Below are 15,651 nucleotides of genomic sequence, written 5' to 3' on the forward strand. Positions count from 1 at the left end.
CCAAGTTTTACTAACCATTCACTATAAGCAGAATCCTCTGATCTCATATTTGTTTTAAGAGACAACTTTCTGAAACATCCCCAAACATCACAGTACTTTAAACTCGTTTGTACTATGGCCGATCGCATAGCATGTGGCACAATACTGAGACATTGTCGAAAATCCCCTCCGAGAAAAAGAACTTTCCCACCAAATGCAACATTCAAATTCAAATTAATCTGTCTATGGTGTTTATAGCATGACTGGATGCCATGGTGCACTCATCATAATAAGAAGTTGGGCCTTTTTAATGGTTTTAGCAACTTCGCTCTTTATATCGAGTCTAGAAATTGAAGTTTCATTTAATGGAATTGGTAATTTATATTGGGAATGAAAGGTTCTTCCACCAAGAAGTAAATCTGCAGCAATTCCTGTAGATGCTGTGGGTAAAACAATACCACCATGACCTCTAATATAACGTATTAAAACTTTATACAGATATGTTTTTCCACTACCACCTGGACCATCCAAGAAAAAGCATTTGGGGTGTACAGTTTGATCTTCAATGGCTGAAGTTATAGTCTGAAAGGCTGCCAACTGTTCATCATTCAGAGAATTTATCAAAACCTCTGCCTGTTGTCGCTCGTACGATTCATCACATGTATTTGCATTCATTAATAAAGGATAGTTCGGAAGTTTGAAATGTGAACATTTCATTCCATGCAAAGTGAATACCTCCTGAATTTTGTTAAGGGCATGCATTTCACAGTTCACACAGGCACATTCTCTTCGGTGCAATTTCCAACAGAAATCTTCAATAAAATGAGATTTATTCTCATCCCATAATTTGTCTGCAGCAGCAGGACATCCAAACACACATATGTATGCAAAAAGGTGCCGTAGTTGTTTGGGCATATTAAGGATGATTGCATCATCAATCCTATCTTTCCAGATAGCGTCGTCAAGTAATAATCCTCGGTGTTTAGCAGCTTCATGAAATGTATCATAAGTTACACCTCCTACAGTTCGCAGATCCTCAAAACTTATCGCACCTTTTACATGCAGAAGCAAAAGTCTAAGGTAATATTGTTCTGGTTCTCTAAAACTGACAGTGAACAGTCTACCTAATACTTTATTCCCAACCTTTTGGCGTTTTGTCCACAAAGGATTATTAAACACATAATGCTGTGGAATCTCCCAATAATAATAAGTATGTGCATCAGAATCTTCTCTATTCAATAAGAACCAAGCCATCAATGTTGAGTTATGCCTTTTAGCCCTATCTAAAACTTCAGCAAAATCATCAGTATGAAAATACAAATTTTGTTCATTTGGCAAAAGAATAGATAATCTTGTGACTGCATGAGATTGGTCATGCATTCGCATTGGAAATAGTCTCCATACAGCCTCAGGAGCCGAAACCGGTTTGGCTCAGTGGATAGAGCGTTGGCCTGCGGACTGAAGGGTCCCGGGTTCGATTCCGGTCAAGGGCATGTACCTTGGTTGCGGGCACATCCCCATTGGGAGGTGTGCAGGAGGCAGCTGATCGATGTTCCTCTCTCATCGATGTTTCTAGCTCTCTATCCCTCTCTCTTCCTCTCTGTAAAATATCAATAAAATATATTTAAAAAAAAAAAAACATACAGCCTCAGGAGCGCTCACATACCTGGAGTCAATGAAGTCCTGTACGTCGTCATGATTTATATTTTTTCAGAAATTTGAATATTTGCACAATCGTGCCCTTTATAGATGTATTTAAATAAATATTTGACACTTTTAATTGATGCACAGACTTCAACATTTATGAGTTATATTTAAGGCACAAATATGGGTTTTAAGGGACAATCCAAGTGTTATCGACAACTTTATTTCCAATAGACATGGTGCTACCAGATCTTCGTTTGTATTTGGGATATCCATCAATATTTCCAATGGTCGCATTTTGAAATTCTTTTGGATATCCCTTTGAACATTTTCCATTTTCCATACATTGACTATTTGAATTTTGTATTCCACATGGTCCATGTACCATATTTGATTTTACAATTTGAAAAAGTCGAGGATACTGGTCTTCATCCGGAATTTCTGCCTTAACTACACAGTCAATGTCATCTTCCGTTCGTAATTTGGACTTACTATCTAATATCAATAATATATGAGCGTGAGGCAGCCCACGTTTCTGAAATTCAATGACATGAATTTTAGCTATTATTTCGCCAAATAAATGGAACTTACATATATCATTTAAAAGAGCATTCAGCTTAATATTAAAAATTCTGGCTACCAAGTAGGTCTGTTTTCAACTTTTTGCCAGCGTTGTAAATTGTTTGTAATATCTGCCCATTTGGGGTTGTGCATGTCATGGTTATGAATAAATCAGGCTTGCCATACTTCGTTACAATTGCCACAGCATCCTGATATCACTGCTGCATATTTCTGGGACTACCCTCAAAAGATGATGGAAGTATTATCATTTTACCAATCGGCACATTGTCATTTTCAGATCTAGATTTGAGATAACCCATCAAACCACTATATTTTTCAACTCTCAACTTAGATTGGTTTGCTTTAATGAAATTCATCCGATTGGCCTCCATTTTTTAATATGAATCCACAATAAACTGTTGAGTTAACCTTCCTGCATTTAAAATAGGATTGAACGTGTGTCCCTCACAGAGAGATGAAATCCATAATACTGCATTTGTGTGACTCGTCTCCTTACATTTTGTCTAGTATTATTGAGTACACTGTTGTCTGAGTCTTAATGCACTGTTCCCCAGCCTTTTTCACCATGTGGAAAAAGAATAGGATATGTCATTGCATCTAATGTAGGAAACAGGATACTGATTTGTTTCATTTTAGTGGCATTTGAATTATTGGGATCTGGTTTACAGTGAATGAGCAAGTCCCTTTCAAAAGAAGGTTCTCCATCTTCATTTCTGAATATGACAGCAACCTCAGTTACATGGGGAGAATTTTATCTCCCTGGGTCACTGTTACGATCGTATTTAATTGCCATAGTTACTTCCGTGGGAGCTATACCTTTTGCTGCTGCTTCAGATTGGGCTTCCTTTTCTACCTCATGTAACATCTTGTATGATTTTGTTAATTCATTTATTTCATGCATGAGGTTGTTGATGTTGATCATGAGTCGTTCTGAGCAGCCCTGGTTTTCTGGCATTGCTAATCTTTTACTTGTCGCTTCAGCTGTATCCAAAATATAGAGTTGAGCAAACTTCCGAGAAACACCATCCGAAGGATGTAAAGTTCCAGTACGGTGATAAATTGGTCTGTGTATTCTAAAACAGTATGGCCCATAGCCTGATGGTGATGCAATATTTGCACCCATGGAAGCCAAAGCAAAAGAACTATTTATGGAACGAATATTTTCCATGAAATTTTTACTGTCAGAATCTTCGTTTGTCATTAATCTTTTTAAATATGCTGGGTATTCTGGAAAATGTATTTCATTTGGACAGATTTTACCTTTGCTACAACATCGAGTAAATTTTCCAACAGATGGTTTTTCATCGGAGAAATTTAGTGATAGGCAAAATTGACATCTAACAGTCATTCCACCACAACTATGTTCGAGAATTGCATCCTCATGTACTCCATTTTCGATGAGAAGGCAGTTCCTACCAGTATTGGTAGTACTTGTTGATGACTGTTCTTTGGACATATTCTGTCGACACTGCCGCCTTCTTTCAAATTCAGAGGCACATTGATCTTTAGACATTTTCTGTCGATGACGCCGGCTTCTTTCAGCTTCAGAGCGACGTTTTTCCAATAGCTGCTCTTCAGATACATTCTGTCGCAGGTGCCGCCTTCTTTCAAGATCAGAAGCACGTTGGTCTTCAGACATTTTGTGTCGATAACACTGGCTTCTTTCGGCTGCAGAGCTACCTTGTATCAATAGTAGATGTTTAGACATAGTCCCACTTCCCTACTGTCAGGTGAATGAGAGTCCTGACTGTCAGGTGGCAGAGAGCTGTCTGACCAACAGCCAATTCTCTAGGGGTGGGACTTCCTCCTCCCTGTCAGATGGCTGTCAGGCCACTGAGAGCTGCCTCCCAATGGCTGATTCTGTGGGGTGGGACTTCCTCCTCTCTGCTGTCAGAGTCTGAGCCAGAATAAACTGGGACACAGCATCAAGTTCCCCTGCACCAGAAGACCCAGAGTCAACTCCCCTTCCACTTGTGTGTCCCCTGGACGCAGCATCCAGCCTCATGGAGGGGCTGACAGGCCCAGACATGCTAGAGGCTGGGGAGCAGTGAGGCTGGATCTGCCACTGGAGTGGGCAGATCCCGCCTTTCCACTTGGTCCCTAAGACCCCTAGCTGGGCCCATAGGCCCAAACACTCCAGCCTCACTGCTCAGCCCCAGACACTCCAGAGGCAGCAGAGCAGCCAGGCGTGATACACTACCCCCATCCCACGCGACCCCTGGCTGGACACCCCAGGTGCCTCCCAGCCAGACACCCCGGGCTGCCTCCGCTGGCGGTGGGGATCGGTGCATGGGGGCACCTCCCAGCCGGACACCCCAGGTTGCCACGTTTGGTGGCGGGGTTCAGTGCGTGGGGGCCTGGCGCCTCCCAGCTGGACACCCCGGGCTGCCTCCGCTGGGGGCGGGGATCGGTGCATGGGGGCCTGGCCGCCTCCCAGCCGGACACCACGGGTTGCCTCCGCTGGCAGCGGGGATCGGTGCGTGGGGGCCTGGCCGCCTCCCAGCCGGACACCACAGGCTGCCTCCGCTGGCGGCGGGGATCGGTGCGGGGGGGCCTGGCCGCCTCCCAGCCGGACACCCCGGGCTGCCTCCGCTGGCGGCGGGGATCGGTGCGGGGGGGCCTGGCCGCCTCCCAGCCGGACACCCCGGGTTGCCTCTGCTGGCGGTGGGGATCAGTGCGTGGGGGCCTGGCCGCCTCCCAGCCGGACACCCCAGGCTGCCTCTGCTGGCTGTGGGGATCAGTGCGTGGGGGCCTGGCCGCCTCCCAGCCGGACACCCCAGGCTGCCTCTGCTGGCTGTGGGGATCAGTGCGTGGGGGCCTGGCTGCCTCCCAGCTGGACTGAGGGACTCCGGTGGGGCTGAGAGCACTAGGCGCCGCCATCCTGTGGCTATGGGTGCCGTCATTTTGTCGCAGAGTGACAGTTAATTTGCATATTACTCTTTTATTAGATAGGATTTTCAGCAGAAACCCTACAAGTTAGGAGAGAGTAGAATCAAATATTCAAACTACTGAAAGAGAGAAACTACCAGCCAACAATAACATATCCAGAAAAGTTAGCCTTTAGATATGAAGGAGAAATAAAGGCTTTTCCAGACATGCAGGAGCTGAGGAAATTTACTGCCAGAAGACCTCCATTATAGGAAATACTCAAGGGAGTTATTTTACCTGAAACACAGAACAAAAGGTCACAAAACTCGAGTAAGATCACCAACAGGCAAACAGAGCAGGATATTACAATGCTTTTTTGGAAGATGTACTATAGTCCTGCCTGGTATGGCTCAGTTGGATGGAGTGTCATCCCATGCACCAGAAGGTCTCAGGTTTGATTTCTAGTCAGGGCACATACCCAGATTGTGGGTTCAATCCCTGGTCAGGGCACATATAGGAGACAACAGATACATGATTTTCTCTCTCACATCAATGTTTCTCTCTGTATATGTCCTGCCCCTTTCCTCACGCTCTAGAATCAATGAAAAATATAAGGTGCCCTCCCAAAATAAACATACACACTTGAATAGTTATTTCATTTTCAAAATTGAGCTATCAGCTGCTAAAGTGTGTATAGACATTTTGGAAACACCCTGTATATCCTCAGGTGAGGATTAAAAAACATATATCCTCTACTTTCCCATATAATAATGAAACTTCATTTAAAAAAAAAAAAGGAAAGAAATTCCTTTTGCAACTGCAACAAAAAGACTACCTAGGAATAAACTTAATGAAGGATGTGAAGAACGTATATATCTATACTAATAAAAGGGTAATATGCTAATTAGACCGGGAGACCTTCTGGGAGACCTTCTGGACAAAGCCAAGGTGGCAGGGCCGAGGCAAAGGCGGTTAGGGGCAATCAGGCCAGGAGGGGAGGGCAGTTGGGGGTGAACAGGTCGGCGGGGGGGGGGGGGCAGTTGGGGGCAAGCAGGCCAGCGCGGGAGGGGGCAGTTGGGAGCGAGCAGGCTGGCGGGGGAGAAGTTGGGGAAGAGCAGGCTGGCAGGCAGGTGAGCGGTTAAGGAGCCAGCAGTCCCGGATTGCAAGAGAGATGTCTGACTGCCTAAACCAGCAGTCAGACATCCCCCGAGGGGTCCCAGATTGGAGAGGGTGCAGGCCAGGCTGAGGGACACGCCGCCCCACACCCCCATGCACGAATTTCGTGCACCAGGCCACTCGTTGAAACTATAAAGAATTATTAAAAGAGATTGAAAATGACACAATAGTTGAAAAGATATTCCATGTTTTTGGATTGGAAGAATCAACACAGTTAATATGGTCATGTTACCCAAAGCAATAAACAGGTTTAATGCAACCACTACCAAAATCCCGATGTGGCCCAGCCAGTGTAGCTCAGCACTGCCCCATGCACCCAGAGATGGAAGTTCAATTCCCAGTCAGATTACATACCCGGGTTGCAGGCTCAATCCCCAATAGGGGGTGTGCAGGAGGCAACAGATGGATGTTTCTCCCTCATTGATATTTCTCTCTCTCCCTCCCTCCCCCCCCTCCTCTCTCTGAAATCAATAAAAACATATTTTTTAAAATCCCAATATGATTTTATAAAGAAATAGAACAAAATGAATCATCAGATTTGTATAGAACCACAAAAGATCCCAAATGGCCAAAGCAATCCTGAGAAAAATAAACGAAGAGGGAAGTATCACACTACCTGACTTCAAACTATACTACACAGCTACAATAACCCAAATAGCATGGGATGGCAGAAAAAGAGACACAGTGATCAATGGAACACAATTGAGAGTCCAGAAATAAAACCACATACATATGGGCAAATAATTTTCATCAAAGAAGCCAAAAACATGAAATGAAAAAAAGAAAGACTTGCCCAGCCGATGTGGCTCAGTGATTGCGTGTCGACCTACAAACCAGGACATCAAAGTTTGATTTCCGTTTGATTTCCAGACAGGGTTGCAGCTCAATCCCTAATGGAGGGTGTGCAGAAACCAGCCAATCAATGATTCTCTCTGATCATTGCTGTTTCTCTCTCTCTCTCTCTCTCTCTCCCTCTTCCTTCCTCTTTGAAGTCAATAAAAAATAAAAAAAGACCCTTCAATAAATGGTTCTGGGAAAACTGGAAAGCCACATGCAAAAAATAAAACTACACTATTTGTCACCATACACAAAAATTAACTCAAAACAGATCAAAGACCTATGTATAAGACCTGAAATAATCCTATATAAGAAAAGCCTAATATGCAAATTAGGGGTGGTCATTCAACCAGGAGTTCAACCGCTTGCTATGACACGTGCTGACCCCCAGGGGGCAGCGCAGAACATGGCGGGCGTCGGCGACGCGGTGCTGGCAGCAGGTGGCAATGGAGGCAATGCCGGCCCTGATGGGCCCTGACGGGAGCGGGACCACGGCAGACGGTGGAGCAGGTGAGTGGGTGGCGCCAGGTCAAGGCAGGTGCAAGCAGGGGTCCAATCACCCCGCTGATTGCCCCGCAGACAGCGACCAGCGGCAGTGGCAGGGGGTAGGGCTGCCACCTGGCTCCCAGGCGCTGAGGGAGCTGGGCGGGAGGCCTGGTCCTGATCGACTGCCCCACAGGCGGGATGGTAGACAGGTGAAAGGGCAGTGCCAGGCCAAGGCAGGGTGCCAGGCAGGGCTGCGGGGCTGGGGGTGCGAGCTGGGGCACAATCTCCACAGGCCACCCCAAGGAAGCCCACCCGTGCACGAATTTGTGCACCAGGCCTTTAGTAAATTATATTAAAAAAAAATAGGTACTAAACTTCTGGACCTTGGTCATAGAGAAGATTTTATAAATTTGACCCCAAAGGCAAAGGAAATAAAGGCAAAAAGCTTCTGCACAGCAAAGGAAACTGTTAACAAAACAAAAAGACAACCAAATGGGAGAAATTATTTGCAAACAGCAGCTCTGACAAGAAGTCAATATCCAAAATAGAGGCATAGGCAAAATTAGGTTTACAGTTGTGAGTAAGCAATTTATTCTTGTATTACTTATTAATTGCTGTATTATATTCTATATGAACAACTATAAAACTACTTTTTCCCATCCCTGTATATAAAGAACTCTTAAAATTCAACACCAAACAAACAGACAAGCCAATTACAAAATAGGCAGAGGATAGCCAACATGTTAATGAAAAAATGTTCAACCTCTTTAGCTATTAGGGAAATGCATATCAAAATTACAAAAGCCCTGGCTAGTTTGCTCAGTGGTTAGAGTGTTGGCCTGCAGACCAAAGGGTGTTAAGTTCAATTCACAGTCAAGGGCATGTACCTTGGTTGCAGGTTCAATACCCAGTCTTGGTTGGGGCACGTGAGGGAGGCAACCAGTCAATGTGTCTCTCTCACATCACTGTATGTCTGTCTGTCTGTCTCTCTCTCTCCCTCTCTCCACCTCCTCTTCCTCCTCTCTCCCTTTCACTCTCTCAAAAAAATCAATGGAAAAAAATATCCTCAGGTGAGGATTTTAAAAAACACACTACAATGAGATACTATTTCACACCTGGTAGAATGGCTATTATCAACAAGACAAGTAATAACAAGTATTGGGAGAGGTTGTGGAAAAAAAGGAATGCTCATTCAGTGCTGGTGGGAATGCAAACTGCCACAGCCACTCTGAAAAACAATGTGGAGGCTCCTCAAAAAATTAAGAATAGTGTTACCATATGACCCAGCAATCCCTCTTCTGGGTATCTACCAGAAAAACTTGAAAACATCCTATCCTATATAATAAAGAGTTAATATGCAAATTGTCCCCTCGACTGGGAGTTCAACCAGGGGGCAGGGCCAGCCTGCCAACTGCCCGCGGCCCCTCCCCTGGCTGGCCCCGCCCCTGATTGGCCCCCCCACCCTGATCAGGGGCGGGGCCAGCCAGCCAACCACCCATGTCCCCTCCCCACGGCCGCCAGACCCCATCTATGCACAAATTTGTGCACCGGGCCTCTAGTTAATTCATCAAGATACATGTACCCCTATGTTCAATGTAGCATTATTCATGGTGGCCAAGACAAGGAAACAACTGAAGTGTTCTTCAACAGACGGCTGGATGTGTTACATATATATTATTCAGCCATAAGAAAAGATGAAATATTGCCATTTGCAACAACATGGATGGATCTTGAGAATATCATGCTAAGCAAAGTAAGTCACAGAAAAGTTAAGAACCGTATGATTAGACTCATATGTAGGATATAAAACTGAAAGCAACAAATGAACAAAAATAACAAAAACTCATAGACAGACAACAATATGGTGGCTACCACAGGAAAGGGGGTTGGGGGTAGGAAAGGTAAAGGGGGTCAAATATATGGTAATGGAGATGTGACTTTGGGTGATGAACACACAATGCAATATTACAGATGATGCATCATAACATTGTACACTTGAGACCTGTATAACCTTATTAACCAATTTCGCCGCAATAAATTTAATTCAAAACGATAAAATAAAGAGGGCCCTGGAAAGCCACATGCAAAAAATAAAATGAATTGAGAGAAAAGGCCTACCATCTGAGGGAGTTCTTCTTTCCTTCTTCTCTTTCAGTGTCTTCTGAGGTTTTGCTTCCGTAGATAAGGCTTGAAGAATATGTCACAGTTTTAACCATACTCCATCTATGCTTAGTACCTATCTATTGATTTTGTACACACTTAGCTGTCATTCTCATGACTCCTAAGCTCAGAGCAAGCCATTCAACTTCATAATCAGCTCCACCTGACCACTTCAGGCAGTGCCTGACAAAGGTGCTTCTTTTTAAGCAAAAAGCCTCAACTTACATATTAGGGTCACATGCATAACAAGTCTGCACCTGCTGAAAGAACTGTCCTGACCTATTCCCACCCTGTTCAATCACTAGAATACACTGGGGCCCATGCTTCTCTGAGGTATCCATTGATGCCCTCAAATTGCACATACAATGTTATATAAATGCGTATTTGTGCATTAGTTATCAAAGATTATAAACCAAAAAAAGAATAAGAAGTACAATGTAAGTCTCTTGTGCTTTGGTAAACCTAAACAGAAATCTCTGCCCTCAGAGAGGTTTCTGTACTTCCCACCACCACCGTGTTAACTCATCTCAAGGGGGGAGGGAGGGCACCTCTTTGTTCCTCTTCCATCTGGCTTGTGGCACCCCCTTTGATCCGAGCAGCCAGCTCATCAGCGAAGGACGTGGGTCTTTTCTACAGGCAGAAGAGACCGAAAAAATCACTTTTTGTAATAGACAAACTATTACAGTTACCTTTGAATAGTTAACCAAATTTTCTAAATAATGGCAAAGAAATTGAAATGGTGAGAAAATTTAATTTAAACAGATGCACTCTAGGTGATGAACACACAATACAGTGTACAGATAATGTGTTGTGGAACTGTGCACCTGAAAGCCGTGTAATTTTGTTAACCAAGGTCACCCCAATAAATTCAATAAAAAAAAAAAATGGCCCTAGCCAGCTTGGCTCAGTGGATAGAGCGTCAGTCTGCGGACCGAAGGGTCCCAGGTTCGATTCCAGTCAAGGGCACATGCCTGGGTTGCGGGCTCGATCCCCAGTGGGGGGCGTGCAGGAGGCAGCCAATCAATGATTCTCTCTCATCATTGATGTTTCTATCTCTCCTTCTCTCTTCCTCTCTGAAATCAATAAAGAAATATATATTTTTTTAAAAAATGATAGGGTGGTGAAGGCCTGGGGCAGGAGGGCAGGGGCAGGCTGGAGGGGATCAATGAGAAAAAGAAGGGGACATATGTAATACTTTCAACAATAAAGATAAAAAATAAAGAAAAATAAACATATGAACCCTATACAGATCACCTAAGATGGGTGTTCCATGAAGTCCTTGGGGTGGGGGGAAAGGAGGGAGTATTAGGGTCTTAAAACTCTGGAACTGAATATATTTTAAATGATCTGACTTGTAAAATTGTAACATTTGAAACAGAAAGTGATCCTGGCTAGGTAACCTGAGATGCTCAACCATTGTTTTTAAAAGTGTAATTGAAAATACAAATATGATGTGAAATAAGATGGTTACAAATATAAACACAAAGCTTAGGTACTACTTCTAAACCTTGACAAGAGATAGCAACCATATTTTCTTACAGGTCTAGAATTCTCTTCAATGTCCTCAATATCTTCCTCCTCCTTCTCAGAGTCAGCGAAGATGTCACAGCCATCATCATCCTCTTCTTCATCACTCATTTGTGCAGTGTGCTAAGAGTAAAAACCACCAGATTAGAACTGTTAGATAAGGTCACCTAGCTGAAAAAGAGATACTGCTACTTAGCTTTTAGGCAAAACTGTAAGTTCGTTAAATACAGCAAAAACTATGAAGCAGTACATGTGCTAGAACAAATAATACACATTTATTTTTAGCACAAGAAGATAATAGTAACATGAGATATTAAAAATATCCATCACTAGAGAAATGATTAAACTAAATAAGTATCATCCCATCTTAATAAGAATACTAATACTCAATAAGAATACTAAAGGAGTTAGAGAGCGGGACATCTGGCTTGCGAGTGGGAATCGCCGTGTCGCGTGCGACTAACGAGCGATTTAAAAATAAGTGATGTTGAGAAGGGCAAGAAGATTTTTGTTCAGAAGTGTGCCCAGTGCCATACTGTGAAGAAGGGAGGCAAGCACAGGACTGGGCCAAATCTCCATGGTCTCTTTGGGCAAAAGACAGGTCAGGCCCCTGGATTTTCTTACATGGACACCAACAAGAACAAAGGGATCACCTGGGGAGAGGCTACACTGATGGAGTATTTGGAGAATCCCAAATACATCCCTGGAACAAAAATGCTCTTTGCTGGCATTGAAAAGAGTGCAAAAAGGGCAGGCTTGATAGCTTACCTCAAAAAAGCTACTCATGAGTAATAGTTGGCTACTGCCTTATTTATTACAAAGGTCTCATGACTTTTATGTGTACCATATTTAAATTTATCTCATACACCAGAATTCAGAGCATGAATGGCTAATAGAGCATTTCTTTCAGGCAGTCCTAATTTAAGTAAGACTGGCTTGTGGTTAAATGAATATGGTCAGCTTTTTGAGCTCTGATGATAATTTTGGTTTAGCAAGCCCTGTCACTGTCCTCCCTTCTAAAAATATGATTGGACTTGATTCCTAGTGTTCAACTTTTCACAGAGGTGGTGAGTGTCATCTCAGAACCTGTAGAAGATTGGCTTATATTTAGATTTATGTGACTGGTTGTATTAATATGTTTAAATTCTGAGGAAAGCCCTTCACTGTCTCTTAGACCTGCAAGACTTGCTAGTGTTTCAAGTTGTGTTCGTTAGCCTGTTAAAAGGAAGGGCTGCAGATAAGCTGGCAGTGACCATTTTATCTTTTTGGTCCCAACTATGCCAATTTAATAAAATTCCCTGTATCTAAACTGTTGCCTTTTACTGAATGAAAGGCATTTTAGTGTGGTTTATGCATGATATCAAATAAAGAGTATCTAACACTTCTACGTTTTATAAATGACCTTTAAGGTCAGGTGCTTTTAAAATTCAGCATGACAAGATATAGTAGCAAACTTTGTGAATTCTTTAAGTCAGACTAAGTCATAATTCAGGATTGTCTTTTTTTTTCTTTATTGATTAAGGTATTACATATGTGTCCGTATCCCCCCCATTGCCCCCCACCGGCCCCCTCAGGATTGTCTTGAATAGCTATTCACTGACAATACATGTGTGTGATTGGTAATGGTGCTTTTGCCAGCTCACTAGGATTAAAGTAGAGAATACTAGATGATCAACACAAAATGGTAAATTATGTCATCATAAGTCTTAAATAATTATAAACAAAGTCACAGCCTCAGCCGGTTTGGCTCGGTGGATGGAGCGTTGGCCTGTGGAATGAAGGGTCCTAGGTTCGATTCTGGTCAAGGGCACATGCCTGGTTTCGGGCTCGATCCCCAGTGAGGTGTGTGCAGGAGGCAGCCAATCAATGATTCTCTCTCATTATTGATGTTTCTATCTCTCTCTCCCTCTTCCTTCCTCTCTGAAATCAATAAAAATAAAAAATAAAATAAAAATAAAAACAAAGTCACAGATTTTTAAAAAATTACTAAAAGGATAAGCTGCAACAATTGAAGAGCTATCCAAAGAATCAAGTGAAAAAACTCTGAATGATAAACCCAGTATTATACTCTGCACCCCCTCACACCTACGCCATCTGCATGGGCACAGATATACTTGTAAAAACAAAGAAAAACACTTGGACATATACACTGCCCAATCATAACACCAGTTACCTCTGGAGGATGTGAGAGGATGAAGACTGGAAGGCTCAAACTAAGTTTTATCTGTTAAGCTCTAAGTTTTATAAAAGCAGCCACTGGTGACCGACCAGTGTGGCTCAGCAGTTGAGCAACAACCTATGAACCAGGAGGTCACGATTCGATTCCTGGTCAGGGCACATACCCAGGTTGCAGGTTCGTAAGATGTGCAGGAGGCAGCTGATCAATGTTTCTCTCATCATTGATGTTTCTCACTCTCTCTCCCTCTCCCTTCCTCTCTGAAATCAATAAAAAATACTTAAAAAAAAAAAAAAAAAAACAGCCACTGGTATAATGGTTTTAAAGAATGTCTAATGGGCTCCCCAATTGGCGCAAACACACGGGTTCAGAGGAGCTCTACACTCCACCACGGAAAGGTCAGATTTCGCCTGGGATAAGGTGAGGTCTCTGGTCCCGGCGGGAGAGAGGAACGCGCGTTTTGCGGGAGCTGGAAGACCAGGGAAGTCTGTGCCTAGAAAAATCCGTGGCTGTAGGGGCTGGCGTGATCTGTGATTGTGGAAAGGGGTCCTCAGAGCTGCTAAGAGAAGGGCACTCTAAAAAGCAACCCATTTTGATCTGACGTGCAGGGACACCCTAAGAATTTTAGGCAGTCCAGACTTACGCACAGCCCCTGCGTTCCCTGGGTGCCTGGGCTTACGCGCAGTCCCGGAGTTAGCACAACTGGGCTTTTTCCTCTTGAAATTCTTGCTTCTGATTACTAAGCCCAATACATAGGATCACCCAGTTGGGGACACCCTGGGAGACTGCAGGGGAAAGTTGTTTTTCTGGAACCTGGGGATCGGAGCAGGGAGTGACCATCGGAGAGTCAGCTCTGAGGCAGCCCACTCCCACAAACCGGTAGTGAGTGCCACAGGGAAAGAAGGCTCTAACACTGCCTAGAGAGGCCATAGATAGACCCGGAAGTCAATCCAGAAACACTGCCACCCAGGGGCTGAATCACAAATTGACTCTTGTGTAATCAAAAATAAAGGAATACGAGAAATTAAGACACACCGCCTGCTTAAAATCAGGACTGGCTTACAACACTGAAGAGCAGTGGATCGCAGGGAACTGCAATACTGTCTGGACTGAGAAACAGGCGTGCCAAACAGAACAACAGAGGAAGTGAATGACCTTCACTACTTCACATCTTATTTTTACCTTTTATTTTTTTACTTTTTTTATTTTTTTTAATTTTCATTTTTTGCATCTTTTAATCAAGAAACTTTTTCTTCTTTTTTCATCACTTGATTTTACCTTTTTAATTATTACATTTTTATTTTCAATCCGGATTATTACTACTGCTATTTTATCTTTTTTTTTTTTTTTTAAAGTGTCATTTTATTTTCTCTTCATTTTATTTTGGGATTAGGGTTCTACATTCTAATTTTATCTTTCCTTTAGCATCGTTTTACTCTATCTCAACTCTACCTTTAGGCCATCACTCTCTTCCTAACCTCCCCCTTTTCAGTGTCCTGTTTATCTTACCCTTTTACTGCTTTAGATTTTCCCTATTCTTTCTGTTTACCCCTTGTTAAAATTTCACCGTACTTACATATCTAATCTCCAATCCCCTGCTCCAAGTCCACATACACCTCTCCCTTCGCTGTCTGAGCTATCCATAAACTTGTCCTTCTCTCTGTCCTTTTGTTGTTGTTTGCTTGAATGTAGATTATATCGAATTTTATGCTTTTTTGTGAGATTGTTCTGCTTATTCTTCTTTTGTTTATTTTTTTGTTTGTTTTGTGCTTCAGCTTTCCCTTGCCTCACTCCATATTAGTTGGTGTTGTAGTTTGTACTAATCCCCAGGCACTTGTTGCTGGCATTTGCTGGGATTAGTGATTGTTCTATTGGAGTTTTATCCCCAATATATATAGTCTGTTCCCCTTTCTCTCTTAGTCACTTTCTAGTCTCTCTTACTTTTTTTTTTCTTTACTTTCCCTTTTCCCAATTTCATTTTCACACTCTTTTTTTCTTTTTTTCTTTCTTTCTTTCTTTTTTCCTCTTCTTCTTTCTCTCCTATCACCTAATTTGCCTTTCTCTGGTGGTCACCTATATTGGAGGTTATTAATATCGTGAATACATTCCTGTTCAGTGCCTTGTGAGTTGTACCTGGTAGTGCTGTAGTTTGTGCCTTTAAATCAACCCAGGAGAGAGAGAACTACATAACCAGACACCCAGAGAAGAGAGACCAT

At 43.0% G+C, this 15,651-nt stretch overlaps 2 protein-coding genes across 23 annotated transcripts in view; one reads left to right on the plus strand and one right to left on the minus strand.

Moving 5' to 3' along the window:
- The window catches only part of LOC308234133 (WASH complex subunit 2A-like), an 84,407-nt gene that overhangs the window by 43,758 nt on the left and 24,998 nt on the right, over window positions 1-15,651 (minus strand). For all 22 annotated transcript variants that reach the window (XR_013959027.1, XR_013959028.1, XM_080641411.1 and 19 more), the window contains 3 exons: window positions 11,272-11,382; window positions 10,281-10,362; window positions 9,691-9,759 (listed from right to left, as the gene is read on the minus strand). Coding sequence is in view for 20 of the 22 variants with exons in the window: in XM_080641411.1 (XP_080497537.1) it covers window positions 9,691-9,759; window positions 10,281-10,362; window positions 11,272-11,382 (262 nt within the window). In the remaining 2 variants the exon portion in view is untranslated. The remainder of the gene's footprint in view (window positions 1-9,690; window positions 9,760-10,280; window positions 10,363-11,271; window positions 11,383-15,651) is intronic.
- LOC308257725 (cytochrome c-like) lies at window positions 11,498-12,051 on the plus strand (the record flags this gene model as incomplete). The annotated part of the gene is made up of 2 exons (XM_080687833.1): window positions 11,498-11,505; window positions 11,742-12,051. 2 exons carry the CDS (start codon window positions 11,498-11,500, stop codon window positions 12,049-12,051), a joined length of 318 nt encoding a protein of 105 aa, XP_080543959.1.

Source organism: Plecotus auritus (assembly GCF_963455305.1).
Source record: "Plecotus auritus genome assembly, chromosome: 9".
Taxonomy (NCBI): domain Eukaryota; kingdom Metazoa; phylum Chordata; class Mammalia; order Chiroptera; family Vespertilionidae; genus Plecotus; species Plecotus auritus.